Below are 24,602 nucleotides of genomic sequence, written 5' to 3'. Positions count from 1 at the left end.
CTGTCATCTCTGCCCGAAGGGGTACAACTCTGTTGCTCCAGAACTTCCCACTGTGTTGGCTGAGGCTTTTTTGGGTCTATATTACGGTTCAGATTCCCCTTGTGCCCAATCTGGCTTCATCCCATTTCTACATCTCTAATAAACATCTTGCACCCCAAACTCCACTTTAGAATTTGCTGGAGGGTCACTGTCTACCCATAATGGGCCTCCTCTCTTAACAGAAGAATTTTGCTTAGTATTAAGGATCATTTCCCTCTGAGCCTTACCTGGACCCCTAACTTATGCTTAAACATTGAAACATATTTACCTAATGCCTTGTCTGTTATCATTTGAAGAAGTCTACAGACATGAACTTATATCCTCCTTTCATACACGTATTTGAATACAAGTAGCATCCTGATATACCCACTGTTGCTCTTGCCTGTCCAGCTGCCTTTACCCCTTCTTTTGGAAAGAGTATTTACATTTTTCTTCCAAGCCCAACAGATATTGATAGATGAAGAAGCAAGGAACTCAGGTTGAAATAAGTAAAGAAAGTTTTACCTCATTCAAAAGGAACAAGTCTACAAGAAGAGAGATGAGGGTACAGAGTAACCCCATGCACTAGAGAGTTATTCAGCTAGTGGAAATTGAGGATGGTAGAATGATGGACAGCGAATAGGTTGAGACAAAACATGAAAATATAGAAGTGATACTGCTGTTCAAATATACAGGGATGTATGTATGATTCTATTCTAATTCAGTGGCAATATCTAATGGTTGAAGGGACTTCAACTACATAAATTTTCTAGGCTCACAAAAAGAAATAATAACTGATACCACAATAACTGGCTACAGGGAGAAAGGAATTATCTGAGAATTAGAGATGTCAGAACTATGGGACCTGACCCAGGCTGGCTGCCAAGGACAGTGACTAGCAGGCCAAGTCATCATACTCCAGGGAGCATGTCATTTCACAGGATGCTCCTTAATGAGATCAGATTTTAAAAAGAGCATGTATTAAAGAGTAGCAAAAGCCTACGAGGATTGATACTTTCTTGTAGGCTTAGATAATTTTTGCTTTTAAAAAGAATACCAAGAAATTTTCAAAATTTGTTTTTTGCTTTTCAAGTAATACTTCTTGCCATAATAGGATGAAAAGAAGGGATGAAAATCACCACTTGATGCTGATGATATAATGCTATCAGATGACCAAGAAAAGTCAAAACTACACAACTTTTTGTCTCCTCTCTCAAAGAGAATTTTTTTTTAATGAAAAATGTAGTATAAACATGATTAAAAGGTTACTGAAATCCAATGTGGTAAGTGAACAATCAATTGCTTTAAGTGAGTTAAACATTCCAGGCCTAAATGAATTATCCCTGAAAGACTTTGCATAAGTGATTATGGATTAGCATTAGTCAGCTTTGGGAAACCAGAGAAAAATAAGAAATGCCAAGGATTGAAGAGGGCATATATTGTACTGATTATCAAATAGAATAAAAGCAGCAGGAACAGGGCAGAGTTTGAGAAATATTGGTAAATTTAACATTATCTAGAATGAATTTTTAAAAAACTGTTTTAACAGGGAAAGAGATTGAGCTTATAAATGACAATTTCAATTTTTTTTTGTTTCCACATATATCTACCAAAGTCTCAGTGGGAAAAAAAAAAAACATTACTGCAGATGTTTCAAATGAAAAAAAAAAGATACCTTAAATAAAGAGTAGAACTGTTAACACTTGCTAGTCTAGTATGATCACCAGATCAGCAGTATCAGCATCACCCGGGAGACTGATGGAACTAAAGAGTATCAGGCCCCACACCAGACCTACTGATTTTAGAATCTGCATTTTAACAGGATCTCCAAGTGATTCATGTGTACTAAAATTCGAGAAGCACTGAAGTATAACAAATAAGGGATGGCAAGGCACCCAAAGACTAATAACATTAAGAAGTCATTGGGGACTTCCCTGGTGGCGCAGTGGTTAAGAATCTGCCTGCCAATGCAGGGGACATGGGTTCGGGCCCTGGTCCGGAAAGATCCCACATGCCGCGGAGCAACTAAGCCTGTACACCACAACTACTGAGCCTGCACTCTAGAGCCCGCGAGCCACAACTACTGATCCCACGTGCCACAACTACTGAAGCCCGCGCGCCTAGAGCCGGTGCTCTGCAACAAGAGAAGCCACCGCATTGAGAAGCCCACAGACCGCAACGAAGAGAAGCCCCCCTCTCGCCACACTAGAGAAAGTCCGCGTGCAGCAACAAAGGCCCAACGCAGCCAAAAATAAATACATACATATATTTATTTAAAAAAAAAAGGAGTCATTACCACTCTTAGAACTGAAGGAACAAAGGGAGGAAATTGTGAGATTGGAACTGGTGAATATATTAAAAACCATTGAATTGTACACTTTAGATTGATAAACTGTATGGTATGTGAATCGTATTTCAATAAAACTGTTAAAAAGGAAAAAACCCAAAAAAAAATACATGCAAAATCTGTATGCTGAAATCTCCAAAATATTAAAGAAAGCAAGCAGTGGAAATAAATGGAGTGATATATCATGTTCATGGACTGGAAGATTCGATAGTGTTAGGATGTTAATTCTCCCTAATGATTCTAAATCCCACTATGATTTTTTGGTATAAATTTACAAGCTTATTATAAAATGTATATGGAGAGGCAAAGGATTTAGATTAGCCAAAATAATTCTGAAAGAGAATAAAGTTGGAGAGTTCATTTTCCCCTCATTTCAAGACCTATTAGAAAGCTACAGTAATCAAGGCAATGTGGTATTGGCAGAAGGATAGACACATTGACCAATAAACAGAAGAGTTCGGACAAGCACATATATACTTAATCAATTTTTGACTGAAGTACAGAGGCAATTCAGTGGAGAAGGGATAATCTTTTCAACATGGGAAGCTGGAAAAATTGCATATGTGAAAAAATAAGCTTTCATCCTTATCTCACACCATATACAGAAATTAACTCAAAATAGATTATAGACATAAATGTAAAAACTAAAACTATAGACTTCTAGAAGAAAAACAGAGATTTGACACAGATTTCTTAGATAGACACCAAAAGCACAATCCATGAAAGGAAACAAATCAATGTTATACTCCATGAAATAAAAATTTCTGCTCTTTTAAAAAATTCTGTTAAGAAAATGAAACAACAAACCGTAGAGAGAAATACATGTGAAATATATATCAAGCATCTATAAGAATAAATAACAAAAATAAACCAGTTTTAAAAACAGGCAAAAAAATCACATAACCAAAGAGGGATATAGATGGCAAATAAGCAAATGAAAAGATTCTCAACACCATTAGTCACTGGAGAAATGCAAATTAAAACTACATTGAGGCACCACGGCAAAACTACTAGAATGACTAAAAAGTTAAAAATTGAATATACTTACTGCTGGTAGACAGCAGGACAACTAGAACCTCATATATCACCATAATAAATTTTAGAACATTTTTATCACCTTGAAAAGAAATCCCATACCCCTTAGTTATTACTTCTGTACCACTTCATGCCACCTCAGTCCTGAGCAGCTAGCTGTTATTTTTTTCTGTATAGATTTGCCTATTCTAGACATATAAATAGAATGATATAATAAGTGATCTTTTGTGGCTGGCTTCTTTCACATAGCATAATGTTTAAAAGATTCATCTATGTTGTACTATTTAACAGTATTTAACTCCTCTTTATGGTCAAACAATACTCCATTGAATGGATCTACCATATTTTACCTATTCGTCAGTTGATGGACAGTGGGATTATTTCCACCTTTTGGCTATTGTGAATAATGCTATGAACGTGCCTGTATAAGTTTTTGTGTGGACATACGTTTTAATTTCTCTTGGGTATATACCTAGGAGTGGCGTTGTGGAGTCATATGCTAACTCTATGTTCAACCATTTGAGAAACTGCCAAACTGTTTTCCAAAGTGGCTGTGCTACTTGACATCCCCACCAACAGTGTACGAGGGCTCTAATTTCTCCACATCCTTGATGAAACTTGTTGCATGATTTTTTTAAAGATTATAGCCACCCTAGTGGATATTAAGTGGCATCTATTTCTAATGATGTCAAGAATCTTTTCATGATCTTTTACGGCCATTTGTACATCTTTTTGGACAAATGTTTTTTTCAAATCCTTTAACCATTAAAAAATGATCTTTTATTATTAAGTTGAAAGAGTTCTTTATATATTCTAGATACAAGTCTCTTATCAGATATGATTTGCAAATATTTTTTCTTATTGTGTGGGTTGTCTTTTCACTTTTTTTGTGTCCTTGAAGCACAAAAGTTTTAAATTTTGATAGTCTTCTGTTGCTTGTGCTTTTGATGTCATATCTAAAAATCTATTGCCAAATCCAACATCATGAAAACTTAGCTCTATATTTTCTTCTAAGAGTTTTATATAGTTTTAGCTCTTACATTTAGATCTTTGACACATTTTGAAATAATTTTTTTATGTGGTAGGTGATAAGGATTGGAATTTATTCTATTGCATCTGCCTAGTTTCCCGGTATCATTTGTTAAAAAGATTATTCTTTCCTGCATTGAATGGCCTTGTCCAGTTGACCGTAACACTTGAGTTTATTTCTGTCAATTCTATTCCATTGATCTTTATATCTATCCTTATGCCAGTACCACACTGCCTTGATTACTGTTGCTTTGTAGTAAAATTTGAAATGTGGAAGTGGGAGTCCAAGTTTTGACTATTCTAGGTCCCTAAAAGTTTATATGAATTTTAGAATCAGATTGGTTTCTACAAATAAGCCAGCTAGGATTCTGATAGGGATTGTGATAAATCTGTAGATCAATATGGGGAGTACTGCCATATTAACAATGTTAAGTCTTCCAATCCATGAACATGAGATGTTTTTCCACTTACTTAGACTTTGAAAAATTTCTTCCAGCAATGTTTTTAATGGAAGTTTTGTACTTTTGTTAAATTTATTCCTTAATATTTCATTCTTTTTGATGTTATTGTAAATGAAATTGTTTTCTTAATTTCAGTTTTGGATCGTTCATTGCAAGTGTGTAGAAAAACAACTGATTTTTGTGTAATGATTTTTTATCAATACAACCTTGTTGAATTCATATTAGTTCTAATGATTCTTTAGTGGATTTCATAGGATTTCCTATGTACAAGTTTATGTGAATAGAGACAGTTTTACGTTTTCCTCTCCAATATGGATGTGTTTTAAAATATTAGAACATCTTTATATATTATGTTGCAGGAGGGGTTCAGGATCTGTTGTCAGTTATACTGTTTGAAATGAAGTGGTAATAGCTCCTAACTTATTCCCTGTCTCTTATAGTGTTCCTAATTCATCATTTATCATTTTTTACTGGAATCAAGGTGATGTGTTAGTTAGGGTTGTTTGACTGCAAGTCACAGATTTGCTCTAGATAGCTTAAGAAATAAAAATAGATTATGGAATGCATAAACTCTAACAATTTGTACTGTCTTTGGGTCCTTAATTCAAGATTCAAACTTAACAGTGTCTGACCAAGCTTAGATCACATGCTCTCTTGGATATACTTTGGTGGTAAGAGGAAGGATTTGATGGAAAGTAACTTTAGGAACCTCTCTTGTAGAGGCATTTACTTTCCATCAAGGTGGAACATTCGTTGGAAAATCTCCCCAAGCAAATTGGGGTTCCATTAAGAAGGGAACAGATCTGGCATAACTAACAATGTCAAATATTCAGTAGAGATCTTTTCTATATATATGTATTTTTTTCCCGGTATGCGGGCCTCTCACTGTTGTGGCCTCTCCCGTTGCGGAGCACAGGCTCCGGAAGCGCAGGCTCAGCGGCCATGGCTCACGGGCCCAGCCGCTCCGCGGCATGTGGGATCTTCCCGGACCGGGGCACGAACCCGTGTCCCCTGCATCGATAGGCCAACTCTCAACCACTGCGCCACCAGGGAAGCCCAGCAGAGATCTTAGTTCTAAAATGCAAATAGATGGTTAACCTCCTTGGCTCTTCATTGCCCACAGGATCACATTCCAAATCCTTAGTAAGGCAATAAAGGCTTTTGGTAGCATAGCTTCTAGCCTCATCTCCATTCCAATGCACCTCAACATTCATTGAATATATCAGACTTTGTGAAACACGAATAAGCACTCTTGCCTTGAGACATTTATAATCTTACTCATAATCTCTGTATGTTAGTATGATCATCTCTCAATTAATAACTTGTAATAATAGCTAGGGTGACCATAAGTCCTGGTTTTTGCCTATTGTCCTAGTGTAGTTACTAATGGCACCAATGCTCTTTTTCAGTCTCTAAAGTTTCTAAGTTTGGACAATAAGTTATAGGTCATTCTAATAATAGCATACCTATGTTTTTTCAGTTAACTCTGAGCAAAACGATTCTCTGATGGACTGAATCTGTTAAGGTTGAGATGGTCCATTCCTATTGGATAATTTCAGTAGAGTTTAAGAAAAGGCTACTTGCAAAGGTGTGGGCAAAATGTAGAGAAACCACAAGGGGTTTACTCTAGAATAACCTAGAGTAACTGTGACCTTCAGATGTAGCCAGCCTGCAGGCATGCCATAGCAAGGGAGCCTTAGGGAATAAATACCCAGACTCTTCGTTGTATTGCTGTTGCTCCCCATTGCCTGAACTCAACAAACTGAATCTAAGGGAAAGAAAGCCCTTTAAGTTCAGGTTCTCCTGTGGGCAGGAACATGGATATCCTGCATCAGAACTCACGATTACTACCCTATTTTGCAGTAGGAAAAAATGAGACGAAGAAAGGCTAACGTGCTCCATGTCACAAAGCTGATAAGTGATAATCTGGAGTCCAAGTGCCGTGTTCTCCCCACTCTACCAGGCTCCCTCTAAGGCTGCTACATAGTAGCAATGCCAAATTACCTATCCTTCCCATAGCATCATTTCCTTTGAAATCACTGAATCTTTGCTCATTCTCTTCCCTTGTTTGGAATGTCTTCCTTGCTCTCGCCCCTCCTCCAACTCTTTGATGAAGCCTTTCCTGTTCTGACAGGGAGTGAATAGCTCCTTCTACTGTGCTTTGAAATCCCATAATTCATACATCTTTTCTAAGATTTAGCCTATTTATTGGAGTTGTTTAAACATCTGTCTCTCAGCAGACTGTGTCAGAGAGCCATCCTCAGTAAAATTTTTTTTTAGTTCCTAGCACAGTGCTGGGCAGAATTAAAAGGTAATCTAATCTCTTATTAATTCTATTAGGGAGGAGCTATTACTAAACAGGTTTTAAAGATGAGATAATTGAAGCACTGAAACGTTAAGTAATTTGCCCAAGGTCACACAGCTGTGAAGTATCAATAGTAAAGCCAGGATTTTGAATCTAGGTAGTCTGGTTGTAGAATGATACTTAACTTCAAAATGAGAACTGAAATTCTGAAATAGCCTTCCTTGGTTGAAATGATTTAAATTGTATATTTATTAAATATATACACACACACACACACACACACATATGCCTACCTGCCAAAAAAACAAGGAAGGGGGTAATTTAAGGCACTCCTTGCTCCTAGTCAGTGAAAAAAAATCAGGCAGAAGCTGGGTGAACTGATGATTTTACCCTAAAAGGGTTTCCTCAAACAGATTAGATGTTGGACTTTAAGCTTTGTGATGAATTTAAATAAAATAACCTACCAACCAAGGTAGGGAGTTCACATCCTTAAAAACGAATCAGCTGTTTTCAACCTAAGCGTTTGCAAAAAAAATAAGTAAATAAAATTAAAAACAATGAATGAAATCCTGCAGTCTGGTCTGGTCTGGTCTATGTAACATAAAATGGAGAGTTGGTTTGTAACTGCCCTTATCCAGTTGGCAGCCTGTGGAGCTGTCTTTTCATAGGGTTTACCTGAGACCTCTTGTCCATGGGCAGTACCTCTGTGTAATCCTCTCTCTGGGGGAAGGAAAAAAATGTCCATATACAGAGAGCTGCAGACCGAAGTATTTCTTTCCCCCTCCCTTCACATAGCACGCACGCACCTGGTAATCGTAACTCAACTCTTACAGAGTGCCTAATGCATGCTTGACGTAAAATGGTGGTCCTCGTCTTCAAAAGATTTGAAGTCTAGGGGTAGAAACTGGTCCAAACTGAAGAGGTTAGTGCTCTGAGGGTCTGGGCCACAGGCTGAAGAGCCCCTCATCTTTCTTTCACCGAGTATACTCTCATTGTTTTCTCATTCCTGGCGGTCCCACCAGGATGCTGCGGGTGTAATTCATTTTGGGTGGCCTCTAGCCCCTTGACCCCTCCCGGGGCAACCCAGCGCCTGCCTCGCAGCAGCTGGATGCGTGCCCGGAGCCCACCCACCCTTAGCCAAAGGCGACGCGGCGCGCGTTTGAATCCTGCGACTCATCGGGGGCAGAGACAGCAGGAGCGGCAGACGCAAGGCCTCGAGGAGCCTGGGTGCTTGAAGTCTCAGGTCAGGCTCTGAGGAGCCCCAGGCTAAAAGAGGTGGTTTGTCTGTCACCTAATTCAATAGGCCAGGGTTTTCCCTAAGGGCGCAATCCCGTGGGCTGATGACAGCCCTTCATCTCCTCACCACACCTTCCCTGCGCTTGGATCCAACTGGCTCCCGGCCCCCGACCGGGAACTATCCTCAATCACCTTGTCGTCGTGGACCCCTCCCTCCTCAACCCTAAGAGAGGCCGCGGGGATCGACAGCACCTCCCGCACACCTCACCGCCCAGCTCTTGCCGGGGTGCCGCGCCACCCGGCCTGCACCAGGACCCTGCCATTCTGCGCTCCACACAGACACGCAGCGACGCCCCCGACATCTGCGGGAAAAGTCCTTCCCCACCGCGGAGCAGTTTCCCATTCCCACGCGCTCGGAGTCGCACAGACTGGCGCCGTCGCCGCGCCCCACAGCCGCAGGCCCGCGCGCCCGCCTCCGGGTCGTCCGGTCAGTCTCCAGCGATCAAAAAGAGTAGTCGGCGGAGCTCTCACGGGTACCCAGCTCTCGGGTTACAGCCGGGGGAGGCCTCGGCCCCCACGCTCTAGGGCAGTCAACAGCTGCTTTAATTCTCCGGCGGGGGCGTCCTTTTCCTCCTCTGCGGCAGGCTGAGGTTAGTCGTCCGCCGCAGCAACTTCTACCGCCTCTTCCTCTCCACTGTGGTCGCCTACCCGGCCGCACGCTACAGTAACAGCTTCCAGCTCTCTGCCTTTTAATCTTTCCCTTAGGAAGAAAAGAATTGTGGAGGGGAACTCTTCCCTCGCGGGGGTCGGCCCAGCCCACCTCGGTCGCCCACCGCTCTCCCTAGTGGCCCGCTCCCCTTCCAAGCCGGTTCCTCCGGTTGGGGCGTGCTTGCCTGGGGCTAACTTTCCGCGAGATGCTGTCCCCGTGGATCTGTCTCGCCCGTGTCCGGTCTCCCTCTCCGCAGCCGCTCCAGCTACCAGCTTGGCGAAACGCGTGGCGGGACCCGGGGCTGGGACCTCCGCGCCCAGGCTTTTACTCGGACTCCAGCACTTGGTGGAACGGGGGTGGCGGCCGGCCCACAGGCTGGGGGCTTTCGGTGGCACGGGAGACGGTCATTTCGGGACCGCCCGCTACATTTGATGAGGGCGAGCTCTGCGGCCTGGGCCTGCGGACCAGGGCTGGAGGCCCGCCCCTCTACCATCTTCCCTCCCACCGCCTCAGCCCGGGCGCGCAGGCTCACACCCCTTCCTGGGGAAGCAAATGGTCCCTTCCAGGCGGGTGGCCATGTTGTTCTAATAAAGCGGGAGGGGCGGCGGCGTGGGGAGGGGAGCAGATGCCGCTGGTTGCGCGCGGGAGCCGGGCGCTAGCAGCGCGCAGCCGCGAGGGAGGCGCGGGGGAGGCGAGCGGGAGCCCGAGCCCAAGCAGCAGCTAGTGTTGGCGGAGGGCACCCGGGCGCAGCTGGAGCAGCAGCCGCGATGGCCGTGGCCGTGGGGAGACCATCTGTGAGTGCTGGGGCCTCGCTTCCCTCGGCCGCTTCTCCTCCGGCGCTGGGGGTGTTCCCGCTTGCGGGCGGGGGCCGGCGGGGAATACTGGGGGCCGGGAGCGGGGGCCTCGGGACGGCTGCGGCGGTAGCTGTGGGTGTGTGCATGAATTTGGGCGCGTGTCTGGGGCTGAGGGGAGGGCGAGGATCCCCGCGGCTCGGCTACTACGTGATGCAACAGTGTATCGCCTCGTCGCGCCCCGATTCCCGGGATGTGGGAGAAAAAGGACCCCTCGCCTATTTTTTCTTTAAGAGGATCCTTTTGGCCACGGTGTTTCTCGGCTGCCTCCTCCCCGCGCACACCTTTTCCCTCGTGACAGTCGAGAAAGGCGCCGGGTGCGGGGCGGGGGCTGTTTCCTCCCGGCTCCCCCGCGCCGAGGGGCGACCAGGGCGTGGGAATTGTTAACCCAAGCGTTATGTCACGCGGTTGTAGAAGCGGGTCAAAAATGAAGGGGTGGGATTGCTGGGTCGTATGGTAGTTCTATTTTTAGTTTTTTAAGGGACCTCCATACTGTTTTCCATAGTGGCTGTATCAATTTACATTCCCACCAACAGTGCAAGAGGGTTCCCTTTTCTCCACTCCCTCTCCAGCATTTATTGTTTGTGGACTTTTTGATGCTGGCCATTCTGACCGGTGTGAGGTGATACCTTATTGTAGTTTTGATTTGCACTTCTCTAATGATTAGTGATGTTGAGCATCCTTTCATGTGTTAAAAAAAAATTAAAAAGGCGTGGGATTTCCGTGGTGGCTTCCCCTGTGCACTGTGAGATCCCGGACACCCTCAGGCACCCACGCTGGTGACCGGGCCCTGCCCAGGATGTGGACAAAAGCCTTAGATACACAAAGTTTTCAAAGGGCCCCGTTGTCTGGGTGGGTGGAAGTTTTAAAATGCTCTGCGGTTGGAAGGTCGGGGGCGGCGGGCCGGAGAGGCGGGCGCGCGAGGAAGAGGAAGGGGTGGCGGGTGCGTGGAGAATCGGGTGCCCCGGGACGGGGCGAGGGAGACGGGGAGGGAGGGAGGGGGATGCTTAGTCCCCGAGTTTGCCGGCGGGGCAGGGGCCGCGCCTCCGGCGGTGCAAAGCTCATTCAGCGACTCTGGACCCGGCCCGAGGGCAGCCGGACTTCAAGGGTGCGGTTTCAGCCGGGGCTCTGCATCCCGGGTGAAAGGCGGAGGCCAGGGGCGGCGGCGGCCTTCCCTTTTTACTGAAAGGAGCAGAGTCGGTGGGGAAAGGCGCAGTCCTCTTTCTTTCTCTTTCCTCTTTTCTTTGTCACCGTTCAAAGTCACTTTCGCCTCACGGGCTTTGTGGGCTCCTTGAGCGAGTTCCTTCCTGCTCTACCACCTCCTTTTCTTTTCCTCTTCTTCCCCTTCCCACAACTGTGTAGCTGCAGGTGGTGGCTTGAGAGATTTTGCAGGTACAGACCAAAGTCTCGCGGAGATACTGGAAGCTCTGCAAGCCCAGAAATGCAAATTGCAAGACTGTGCTCTCAAACCCCCAGCCCTTCTCCCAACTCTTCCTCCAGATACAGTCGCTTTTTGCACCCCTCCCCCATAATTAGCGGAGTCCTTCAGCGTGCTCTAAACCGGTTTGGTGGTTCAGCTGCCGCGATGTTTTCAAAGACGTTCTCCACCGTCAGAAAGTGTGCAGTGGTCATATTGAAGTGTAACTGTGGGTCTTTTAGGTAGTTTAAACTCTAATATTTAATGACAAACACTTAAGAATTCAGGTCGCCTCTTGATAATTAGTGGTCATAGATTGTTGTTACTGCGGGAAGTTGCATAGTCTCTGGACTGATCCCTTTATTTTTCTGGTGAGAATATTGAGGTCCAGAGAGGTCAAGTTTATCTGGTTAAATTACTACTCCCACCCCCCTACCCCACCCCCCTTCCCCAACACACACACACACACATTTACAGAGCACAGATTCAGATAAATAACAGTATCTGCTTTAGATAATTGGACAGTGGCTATATGCAAATGTTCTGTGTGTGTGTGGGCAGGGTGTCTTTCAGTAACACCTATTGCTGGTGCATTCTTGAGGCACGCGGGAGGTGGAAGAAATAATTTGCTGCACATTTTCTATAAATTACTTCATATATGTCAGTTAAATAGGAACAGTATGTGGATTTAAGATTTAGTTGTGTGGCCACAATCATGTCCAACACCAGGTCTGCCAACCAGATGTGAGCTTAATTCCACAGAATTCTTGTGTAAGACCTCTCTCATTCAAAAAATAGAGGCGATTTTACAAAGTGTGTGTGTACAGAGGAGGTAACTGCTTTCTCTGCACATTCCCTGTTGTCATTAGAATTAAGATTAAGTTACTTACAGTTTGGAAACAGAAGACTGTTTTTTCTTTGGACCGAGTTGTAGGGGTGATCAGGAGTTGACTACAAAGTTAAAAAGTCTTTTCATACATTTTCCAAGGAGTTGTTGAACTGTTTCACTTTGTTCATTCGGTTCCTGTTTTAAGTGTAGTGTTTGCAGTTAGGTCTTCAAAACAACCCCAGTGAATGCAGAAGATTCTCCAAACCCAGCCCTAGGGTCTCTACACAGAATCCTTCATGGTAGAAATCACTGCCCCTCCTTTTCCCATATCTATTCTACCATTTGAACAAAAGAAAGGAAGGGTGTGTTGATAGAAAAGAATCACTCCAAAGTTGATTGTGAATGGAGTTTCCCTAGTTACTCCTTTAGAATTAGATTTTTTTGTTTAGGAAAACGTGAACATATCTCCTTCCCCTACAAACTGCCTCTCTCATTCAGATTGAAGAAGAAGTTCAACCAGAATAACTTGCCCTCAACTTTAGACAGACATTCTTGAACTTGAACCTCTGAGTGTGATACCTCAGGTACATATGACATTTCACTGGGCAAAAATCCTTATATATCAAATGCAGTATTTTCTATCTTATGAAGTGGTTATCTTCAGTTATAATCATTTTAACTTCAAGGCTAAATTCGGACGTTTCTTAAGTGGATTTGTTGTTGGCTGGGAAACAGAAGCTTCAGTCTGGTGTGATACTGTTTATTTTCATTTTAATCTCGACCCCTAGCTTCTCCATTTTCCCAGGAGTGGTTTTTGGACTTGGCTCCCAGAAGCCCCTGAAGCACATCTGCTGTTTCCAGAGTGTGATGATTAGCAAGAGCATTTCTCCCCTAGGGATGTGTACATTACGGATGAGTTAGTATTTTGGCATCCAAGTCCCAGGGCCGCTATTATCTTTGTTTTAATCAGAGCATGGTAATTTACTCTACCTGGGAACAGGCTTTAAGTAGCTGATCCTCTCATTTAAGGAGTGGTGTTCATCAAGTTATAAGGTCTGGGGGTTTAAAGGGACTTTAAGGGTCATTTGGTTCAGCCTCCTCCCCAATGCAGAAAGAAATATTTTCTACATTATCCCTAACAGAAGTGTTTAAGTCTTTCCAGTGGTGGAGATTCCCCTATGATATCATTCAAGAAACAAGTTTAATTATCCTTTTATCCACTGCGCCAAAAGGAATGGAAATCCAAGTTCATTCATTAGCTTATTTAACACTATTTATCGAGCACCTCCTGTGTGCCAGGTACTGTTCTAGGTGCCAGGGATACAGTAGTGGACAGCAGAGAAATTCCTTCTTACCTGGAGCTTTTATTTTCTGAGAGATTTAGTGTCCGTGTGTATTACAGAAACAAACTTCAATAGTGTATGTAAGCCATTTCGGGAGAAAGGAAATTATGTGCCTATTGCTGAGTCAACAGCTATGATGCAGGTTAAAGGATCTTATCTATTCGAGGATCATTATAGGCAGTTCCTAAAGATATGGTCTGTCTTCAGCAGGAGGGTGAGGACTGACAACGAGATGTCATTTTCCCTTGTTGTAAAATTGCCATTTCTATGACTTGAGGATGTGGCCCCCTGCATGGAGGTCTGTGGCTTTTGGACCTGGAGAAGGATTAATACTTTTGAAAGCTGTAGATTATTTCTCTCTCTTCTAAAGTATCTTCTTTAAAAATGATGTGTCTACATCACGATGACCCAAGGAATTGATTAAAAGATGAAAACTACTCATATCCCATCATCCTGACGTAACAGTTCTTAGATTATGCTCATCAACTTTTTGAGGTTTACAGCAGCAAGCATAACCCATACCATATAAACTGCTACTAAGAAGCCCAACTGTGTGCCCGGGAGTGCTCTGTCTGACTATTTGGACCCTTGTGTAACCGAGGCAACGGATGCTTAGTGCTTTCACAGGGGCCCCCGCTATGTCTGTGTCCAGACAAAGGAATGAATGACTTGGATGGCCTGCTTTGATTGATTACCAAAAGACCCAGTGTTTATTACACTGACGATGCCACAGCTGATGATAACTTCGGATTTAGGCTCCCTGCGGAGCAAGCTACGATCAGGGTTTTCTGTGCCTGTGTTTGTCTTTACAGGGCCTTAAACTTGGTTGGGGGGGGGGGGGGTAGGGGCTGCTCTTGGATTTTATCATTTATTGGGAACTGTCTTTCATCGCCTTAGCTAAACTGTCTCAACTGGGGTCAGCCAAGCTGAACGATTATTTAAACAAAGACCCAGTAGATCTAAAGCTTCAATCCTTTTTCCCCAAAGAGAACTCCTTTACAATATAATTGATACCCCCTTTGTTTTTTTTTTTTTAGTTTGTTTGTTTTAATCCAGATTGACAGAAAATCCCCTTTCAACTAAACAATACCTCTCCTATCCACTCAGGCCTGCTGGCAGCCCATCAATGCAGCTGCTGTTGAACATAGAAACAAGACTTGGGCTAAGGTGAAACAGACAGATTTCTAAAAAGAATGCTGGTGATCTAAAGATCAAGTATGCATTGTCTCACACCTGGCCTGAGGGAGAAATCAGGAGTCTGTTGCCTGATATGACCAGAGCCAAGGCATTAGAAACACCTTTTCAGGATCCGTGCCAGCGAGGGTGAGTGCATCGCTCAAGTCAAAGGATGCGGGAAATTGAGTTGTGTGGATGCGTTCCGTCCACCTGCTGCACTAGGACCCTGTGAGATGGAGGGTGATGTGTTGACTCGGGCCAGGCTGAGGTGGAGACGTAGGAATGGCTTCATGCTCCAAAAGAACATCTTTGGTATCCAACAAGGGGGAGCTTTGTTCCTGCTTTTTTTTTTTTTTTAAATTTTTAAAATTGTTGTGAAAATATACCTCACATAAAATGTGTCTGTTTGTTTTTTTTCCACACACACACACACACACACACACTGTATTTTATTTTTACAAGAGATAAATAAACTGACACCAAGCATTGTAAATGGGTGACCACAACAAAAGCAGCAATGATTGCAATTACCAAACACAAAACACACTCATACTATGTCATAATATTGACATTCAGTCCAGGAATCCTCCACGGTAACAGCTCCTTTACTTTGCAGTGAAAATTGATTTGTATATTTTTTGCCTCTGAGTCCTTGTGGAATTGTTTCTGTTTTTGATAAGTAACATTCCTTTGGGAAGAATTTATGATTTTCTTACTTTCAAATTCTTTTTTCTTGTAGAAGTAGAATTACAATAATATAGATAGGTTAGAAATGGAAAAGCAAAACAACTGTCAACACCCTAATGCATCAGTAGTCATTCTTGGCTTCCTAATCCATCTGCTTTATCAGATACATCTTGTGCACTTTCTTTGTGTAGGTGCTGAGGTTATGACGTAAGTCCTTGAGATGCCGTCCCGATGCTCATCAAATTTCTCTGAAGGATGAGCAAGCACTAGGTCTCAGCAAGGAAAGTGAGGTGGGGCGGTGGCTAGGGAAAAGTGTTCCAAGCCAAGGGAACAGCATGTGCAAAGCTCTGAGGTGAGGCAGAGCCTCTTAAGGGAATCCAGTGTAGCAGGGACGTCAGCATTCATGATGGCATAGAGTGGATGGACGTGAGGCCGAGAAGGTGGTGGGAAGAGACCACATCACTTTTGCAGTTCATTCTTCAAGACACGGGTACTTACTACATAGCTCTTTAAATATTTTATATGCTATCCACCCGACCCACAACGTAGGATATCCCAGATTCTTAGACTTGGTTGATGGAAGACACTGAGAATCTTCAGAGCACTAATCCTTCAGGTTTCAGGGGAGGCTCGGGGAGTTGATTTCTTTCATGGCCAAATCAAGCCCTCAAAGAACAGAGGAAGTAAAGACTGAGGAAGGGCACAGAGAGGAGTGACAACGTCACCAGGCCTTCCTCTGTCTAGTTTTCTGTATGGAGCTCTTCCTCAAGATGTAGAACTAAAAGTCTTACTTCCTTACACACCAAAGCAATTGAGTCCTGAGGGGTGGGGTAGAATGCTAGGACTCCTCCCACCTTGGACTGCAAGTGCCAGTTGGTTTTGTCCATAAAGAAAACTAAAAACCCACTGGATCCTATGCAAACAGGAGGAGAGTCTTTTAAAAGCCAGGGTTCTGTTAAGACTTAATCCTTTTTCATTCATCTTCTTAATCCTTTTTCATTCATCTTCCTTTGTGTACCGTTTTCATGCCAATATAAACTTCATGAATCTCATTAAGGATGCCTATTAAATTTACTCAGACCTGCTGTTGGAAGGAAAAGGCTTGACTCACAGCTTCTTTGTCAGGTATAGGAAACCTGTGCAGCGTCTTGATTTTTAAGTGTTTTCTATTTAAATTACTGTCAAGACAATTATCTCTCTTGATCCTCACAAAATTTCTGAGAAGTAATATAGGCAAGAAAACTGAGGCACAAAGAAGTTGTCACTTATCTAATCTGGTACAGCCAGTTAGTGGGAGAGCTTGGCTTTGGAGCCAACAGTTCTGAGACCAGTGTGCATAGAGACCTACCATTTGTATTGGTCAGTTAGACTAAATTATGTTGAGGTAACAAATTGGTCCCGGGATCTGGTGGCTTACACAGCAAAGGTTTATTTCTCACACAGGGTCCTTGTCTGTTCCATCCTCTGAGATCCGCTCCATGCTGAATTGACCCTAGGACCCAGGCTGAGGGAACGTTCTGTCCTCTCTCTGGACATTGCCAATCTGGTGGCAGAGGAAGAAGAGGCCTGCTGAACCCTGAACTGACCTTTCAAGCTCTTGGGTGGGTCACTTGCACATGAACATCATTGACCAAAATAAATGGTTACTCCTAAATTCAACAGGATGGGGATAGATAATCCTTCTGCAGAGAGTGGCTCTGCCAGTCACTTGGCCAAGCTGGATGGGATGGGGAAGTAAACCCTCCCCTAGGGAGAGCCAGTGATGGTGTTGAATAGTAAGAGTTCACCATAGCTTCGTAGTCAGGGCATCTGCTAGAGAGCTAAGCGTCTTTATTATTTTGTAAAATTGTCTCCCTGTCGTGATTGTTCTCAGTCTGTTTGTCCTACTCTGATTCTAGCTGGACATGGTAGAATGATGAGAGAGGGAGAAAGAGTGTCTGTGTTTAAGCAGCCAGAATGAACTGAAGGCAGGGAGTACGATGATTCCTATTCTTTCACAGTGAGCTTCCAATAGCACCGTCACCAAATGAGGGATGAGTGGTGACCTTCTCAAAGACCTTCTGTGCTAGCCTCTGGTGGCCCCACCTCTGGGACTGTACTCTCTGGGAAACGGTTTTGAGGCTATCAGGGCTTCTAACTGCTTGATAGAATTATTTCCCTTAGGATGCTTCCACGTCAGTCTTTTCCCAGCCTTGTCTGTTCCTCAATGCAGATGCATCTCTGACAGCCTTCTTCTCTGTGCTTTGTTTTCTCTCTGCTGAGAGGCACTAGTACAGTCATCCCTCGGTATCTGCAGGGACTGGTTCCAGGATCTCCGCGGGTACCAATATCTGTAGATGCTCAAGTCCCTTATATGAAATGGCCTAGTATCGTTGGCCCTCCGTGTCTGGATTCAGCCAGCCGCTGGTGCGGTCCCTGCAGATAGGGGTAGAGGACTGTATGTAGCATTTTGGTTGAGAATGTGGGCTCCAGAGCCAGACTGCTGGCCTCCTAGTGTATCACCTCTGCCATTTGACCACCTTAGACAAGTTACTCACCTTGTGTACCTCACATCCCTCATCTGTAAAATAATTACAGTACCTTCTTCAAAGGTTTACAGGATTAAATGAGGTATTGCACCAGGTGCTTACGATGATGCATGAAACATTCGTCCTCAGTAAAAGGCAAACGAATACTGAAATAATAACTGCTTTATACCTAAGGCTGGGCTCAAAGCAGAACTGCCACCCCCCCAACTCTACCCAGTAGGAGGCGAGCATTTGCCCCTTCCCTTGTTCACGCACCTGAAATGTGCACTCTTCCCTTTTTCTTGTCAGGGCACACTTTTTTTTTTTTTTTTGCGGTACGCGGGCCTCTCACTGTTGTGGCCTCTCCCGTTGCGGAGCACAGGCTCCGGACGCGCAGGCTCAGCGGCCACGGCTCACGGGCCCAGTCGCTCCGCGGCATGTGGGACCTTCCCGAACCGGGGCACGAACCCGTGTCCCCTGCATCGGCAGGGGGACTCTCAACCACTGCGCCACCAGGGAAGCCCAGGGCACACTTTTGAGGCACAGATCCAACATACCCGCTCCTTGAAGCCTCCATTCACCAACCCAGGTTTTGGTGACTTCTCTGTCTTTGAATTCCAGCAGCAATAATGCCTACCACACTTATGTGCCACCTACATAGTGTTCTGGCGCACCTCCAGCCCCAAGGTACTTTTTTTCAATAAACAGGAATGATCAAATGTAGTTGTGAATGTTTAAAAAAGCCTCATTACCTTAAGCAATATGTTCTGATAACCTTGACCACATTCATGCACTCTTAGCTCTAACTGACAGGCTTAAGGGAGGGGCTGGCGCTGTGCTGTGCACAGACCCCACAGCCCAAGAGACGTTTGACCGAAGGAGTGGAAACTGGTCCTTGGATCCGTTGGATGAGATGTGTACCGGCTCCCCTCCTCTCAGCCACCCTTTTATTCCAGCTGTGCTGTGCTAACCTCTGGCAGGTGTAGACCTCATCTCTACAGCTTTCTGCCCCAGGCTTCTCGGCTGTGGTATTCTGCTTCGCTGTTCTGACCTGTGTACATATCTGGATGTCCAAGGGAGTTACCATTGCATGGCTCACCTCTGACTGCTGGGGGATAGAAGCTGGTAGATAAATACTTCTCTCTTTTGTCACCAAGTTGGACAATTCCGAGGCACAATCAGAGGGTCCACATGGGCCCCAGCCCTCAGGGGTGACTGGTCCATCCTTTAGGATAGCTTTCCTCTTTCGCTGTTAAACTTTTCCCAGTCCCCACTCCTGTTCCTCTGGATCACTTTCACATTAGCTGCATGCATGCAAACCCTTGCCTCAGGCCCCTGCATTTTGGGGAAACCCAGGTGAAAACACCTTGTTTCATGCTTTGTGGGTCTTCTTTTGCCTTATGCAGATGAGGGAGCCTGCATGTTGCTTTGGTAACATACCAGATTACTCTGGACGTCAAAAAAAATAGGTTCAGAGCAAGCTGATCTTTCATCGGGTTTTTACTATTTACGTAGGAGGACAGACTTCAAACTGCTGTAAAAGCTAGACTCTGGGATTTCCCTGGTGGCACAGTGGTTAAGGATCTGCCTGCTAATGCAGGGGACACGGGTGTAAGGTCTAGCTCATGCTCTCAAGAAGCCTGCAGTTCAGTTGAGGGAAAAGTCTGAGACTCAGGTAATGCTCCACTTCCATGATTTTGCGGGGAGGGCGGGGTGGCAGCGTCTTGTCAGGCTCTTCTAACTACTATTTAGCCCTCCCTTTTCCCTTAGATAGTAGATGTCAGGAACTCGGTTCCGAATTCAGAAAAGTAGGGCCCGTTTTATTTCCCTCCTCTTCTCATTTTATAATGTCATTTGAGGAGTGCTAGAAAGATAACCTCAACTTTATTTCCTTCTAGGCTACCATTAGAAATTTATTCTTTTGGTGTAAGGTGAGGAGAAAAGTGGCACAACAAAGGGAATTGACTAATTGTATCAGAAGTCTGGAGGGGATGTTTTCAAAATTTCTGCCAGATGACTTTGTATGCCCCATTCTCTCTTCAAAACATAGTGACTGCCACAGCATGCCAGATGCTTTGACTAGTAGACTAATATTCTATTCTAGGGCACGTGGGCATTTCTGTACCTACCATGCCTACTGGATCAGTAAACCAGTACCCACGCTTACTGGGTCAGGTGTTTGTTTCCAAAGCCGCTTCTGCCAGTTGTAGTCGTCATCATAATGCGCATAATTTAATATTATGTAAATCTATGAAATATAAGTGCGAAAACAGATTCAGTAAAGGTGAGAATTTTGCTAAAGTAAAACTGCTGTGAATTTAATATGGTTAAGTTGGAGGAAAAAATTGTAAGACTCTAAAGGAGTCTGAATTCAGATTACATTGGAAGTGTTTCAAAATTCTGACTCCACTTGAGAAACAGGCTGGAAATCATAGATGATGCTTATGGGTTTGTACCAAAAAGACACCTCTAAATGGAATTCCTCTAAGTCATTATGATGAAAAAACACCTTGGCCTTTTGTCAAAAAAAATTGGTGCATGAATGTATGTTTATAGTTTTAAGGTACAATAAAATGTTTAGGTTATAACGATTGTTTTTTTTTTTAAATAGTAGTTTTTATTGTGTATGAAATTTGGAGTGAGTTTTATTAATTTATTGTTTTTTTGCTGTGTTTGGTCTTCGTTTCTGTGTGAGGGCTTTCTCTAGTTGTGGCAAGCGGGGGCCACTCTTCATCGCGGTACGCGGGCCTCTCACTGTCGCGGCCTCTCTTGTTGCGGAGCACAGGCTCCAGATGCGCAGGCTCAGTAGTTGTGGCTCACAGGCCTAGTTGCTCTGTGGCATGTGGGATCCTCCCAGACCAGGGCTCAAACCCGTGTCCCCTGCATTAGCAGGCAGACTCTCAACGACTGCGCCACCAGGGAAGCCCCGATTGTTTTTAAAATCCTAGTCTTTAAATGCTTTTTAAGATAAATTATCCAATCCTGCTCCTAATAGCTTTGGATAAAGGAACTAGTACATAACCACCGTTCCTCCCAACTTCCCCATTTCCATATTCTAACACATATGGTAGATGGGGAAACAAGTTGAGAATTACTGTTTTTTCCTGGGTCAGATGTGAATGTCTCTGGAAGAGTTAACTCACTTGACATGATTTACCTTCTTTTACACCTGATGTAAATGGCTATCAATGTTGGTTTTTTGTTTTTGTTTTTTATATCTGATTTGAAAGAGGTGAAAGGACACTAGAAAATTTACCTGTTCCATCAGTTTCTTTTAGGTTAGTCCAGAATAACGGGAAATACGATTTTGGGAGCAAAATAATCTCAGTTTGGAAAGGTGAGGTTATTTTAGTGATCATTTAATTTTCTCTTTGAGATACATGAGCACATGAGAGATATGGGTTACTCAAAGACGTACTCTGTCTGGGAAGAAGAAATTGCTTCATTAGATGCAGATGAAAGCTTAGACCATAGTCTTAGTAGTCAGTCTGGACTTTTGCATTCATTCCTTCTAACCATCCTTGGATAATCTTCCGTCAGCAATTTGATTTAAGTTTTAATCCCAACCATGAAAAAACTGTGTTAAAAACAAGTAGAAAGTTGTTTTTCTATTCCAAAATAAAGGTAGTGGGAGGAGAAACTTAACAAATTGGAAGCTGAAATGTGTGATTTCTCCATTTCTCAAACTAAAACAGGAATTATTTTTCAGGTTTTTTTTGGTCTTTAAATACACATTTGAAATGTTGTTGCTAATTTGCACATTGACTTTGCCACTAAACTTATTGCACACGCAGCAGTTGTGTCCTAATTGAAGTTGTGCAATTCCACACATTTTTCCTGTGATAAGACTTCAGTGTAAAAGTTGATTTTTGAAATAACGTTGTAAGGAAGTTTGATTAGATATTATTCTTTTTATATATATATAGATTTTATTTACTTATTTACTTTTGGCTGTGTTGGGTCTTGGCTGCTGCGCGCAGGCTTTCCCTAGCTGTGGCAAGCAGGGGTTACTCTTCGTTGTGGTACGAGGGCTTCTCATTGCGGTGGCTTCTCTTGCGGAGCACGGGCTCTAGAGCGCAGGCTCAGTAGTTGCGGCGCACGGGCTTCGTTGCTCCACGGCATGTGGGATCTTCCCGGACCAGGGCTCGAACCCATGTCTCCTGCATTGGCAGGCGGATTCTTAACCACTGCGCCACCAGGGAAGCCCCGATTAGATATTATTCTTGACCCAAGCCCGTCAGCCCCTATTTGATGGATCAGGGCTCATACTTGATGATCTTAAGGCCAAGTCTTTTGGCTGCTGGTTATACCTCTTCTTACCAAATAGAGATGACACCCAAGGCTGCAGAACAGTGCTGTCAGGTAGAGCTTTCTGTGACGATGGAAATGTTCTACCACTACATTGATCAGTATGGTAGCCGCTAGCCGTATGTAGCCGTTGAACACTTGAAATGTGGCTGGTGCAGCTGTAGAATTAAATTTTTTATCTTTAATTAATTTGCATTTAAGTTTAAATAGCTGCGTGTGGCTAGTGGCTATCATACTGAACAGTGAAGCTTTAGGAATGTAATCTAGACGTATTTACAATCTGACATCTTTCTCATTTTTTAGAAAACTTTTTTATTGAGAAAAATATCAGACATACACAGAGTAAGGATGGAGGTGTTCATTATAACATTCTCTCATCACCCAGGCCAATCTTATGTCATCTGTTTTCCCTTTTCTCTAACCTCTTTTCTTCCCTACCCGTCAACCCCCCCAAATTATTTTGAAGTAAATTCCAGGACAGTCTGATCTCATTTTGTTTTAAAAGCTAAGATGGTGATCTGGGGGAAGGAGGGGAATGGTATTAGAGAGAGGTACTCAGGGAGCTTCAAATGTATTGGTGATTAAAAAAAAAAAAGACTTGAAGTATAGAGATGGGAAAAGTTATGGTTTGACAAAGGTAGGTAATGAGTATACAGATGTGCTATGTTTTTGTTTGCTTGAAATCTTTCGTCACCATCACCATCATAAGAAGCCAAGCTTGAGCCCAGAGATGGAACAGTCACTGTACCAGGCCTCACTTACCTGTGCTTATAGTGAACCTTGAGTTCATGGATAATTTAAACATTCAAACATTATTCGTATGCGATATTTATCCTTGAGCTTAATTGAATGCCAACAGTGCTATAGAGTCATAGGATCTGTAAAAAGGTGGAAAGCAAGCTGAAGATCTTTCTCTTTAGCCCAGTCTCCTCCCAACACTTGGTTTCAGAGAGTGGTAGCTTGATTGGAGCTCACATTGAGCCCAGAGCTTTCTGTCACACCACACTTACCAGATCGACTGATTTGCTGAGTTAAAGCTTGCAGCGCTAGGTCACTCCTACCTACTTTTAAAATGGCAGATTCCTTTTTATAAATTAATTAATTAATTAATTAATTTTGGGCTGCATTGGGTCTTCATTGCTGCACGCGGGCTTCAGTAGTTGTGGCTCGTGGGCTCTAGAGTGCAGGCTCAGTAGTTGTGGCGCGTGGGGTTAGTTGCTCTGCAGCATGTGGGATCTTCCCGGACCAGGGCTCGAACCCATGTCCCCTGCGTTAGCAGGCGGATTCTTAAGCACTGCACCACCAGGGAAGTCCTAACAATGGCAGATTCTTATGATCTCTTTTAGAGCAGATACATTATTTCTAAGTCTCCTTGCAGTTTTGCAGGTACTCTTGTTGGAGGGAAATGTTTTTGTAATAGTATAAAGAAGTCATTTATGAAATTTTATATTTGGAGCTGAGAATTGATGCCTGTTACAGGTGGAGAGTATTATAGGAAATGCCTGTTTGTTTTTTACATTTCTGTTTATAAAAGAAACCCTTGTAGCAAGCACAAGGGTTTGGTCATGTGGACACATTGAAGGAAATAGTGCTTGCATCAATGATATTTAAAAGTGCAGTTTTCCTTTACTACGTAAAACAAAAATTGTTGCTGTGCTTTTGTAGCTCAATTTAGAGGCTAAAAATGATTTTCTTCCCTTCTGATAGTGTGCACAATATGTATATTCTAAATTTGGAACGCTATACTTAGGTTCTCAGGATTTAAGGGGAATGCATTTGTGATGGTAAAGGATCTTGTATCATCAGAAATGCTCCCAGGCCGTGGCTCAGCTGTCCTATTGATGCAGAAAGATAATATGCTTTAGAAGAAGAGCGATTAAAATTTTTAGCAACATTCTGAACAACTGCAAGCCCATGGTTGCAACAGGATGCTGTTCCTCTTCCATGGTCAAGTCTCTAAAAGCCTGCCCTTTGTGTTCCCTTGGTCTTTTGTTAACTACATTCCTGGGAGGGAGGGAAGAGCTTTGTCTAATCTCATCATCTACATTGCAGGTTGGTCCAGTTTGTTTTTATTCCATGGTTTGTGGAGATAGTGAATAGTTGGTTAACACCCTACGTATAAATGTTACCAGGAGTCAAGATTTATGCCATTTTTACAAATCATACTCCCGTGAAATGAGCCTTCTTATCTCCACTTGACAAGAGATAGTTGAATCCATGGTAGGGCAAGAAGATTTAGGGAAATGTTTTGTCAAGTCAGTTGCTCTGTCCTTTTCATGTAGGATAGAGACAAGAAACTATTAAGGCTTTAAAAATGACTGTGACCTGATTAGACCATAGCAAC

General features: G+C 43.6%; 1 protein-coding gene across 2 annotated transcripts in view; it reads left to right on the top strand.

Moving 5' to 3' along the window:
• The first annotated feature begins 9,732 nt into the window (after positions 1-9,732).
• The window catches only part of SEPTIN11 (septin 11), a 90,997-nt gene continuing 76,127 nt past the window's right edge, over positions 9,733-24,602 (top strand). The window contains exon 1 of one of the 2 annotated variants that reach the window (XM_029235764.1): positions 9,733-9,934. In XM_029235764.1, coding sequence (XP_029091597.1) covers positions 9,908-9,934 — 27 coding nt within the window. In that variant the 5' untranslated portion in view covers positions 9,733-9,907. The remainder of the gene's footprint in view (positions 9,935-24,602) is intronic. The other variant, XM_029235765.1, reaches the window with a different exon arrangement.

The sequence above is a fragment of the Monodon monoceros genome, unplaced genomic scaffold (assembly GCF_005190385.1).
Source record: "Monodon monoceros isolate NGI ecotype Baffin Bay Population unplaced genomic scaffold, NGI_Narwhal_1 Super_Scaffold_20, whole genome shotgun sequence".
In the NCBI taxonomy this organism is placed as follows: Eukaryota; Metazoa; Chordata; class Mammalia; order Artiodactyla; family Monodontidae; genus Monodon; species Monodon monoceros.
This window is presented reverse-complemented; position numbering and strand designations above follow the sequence as displayed.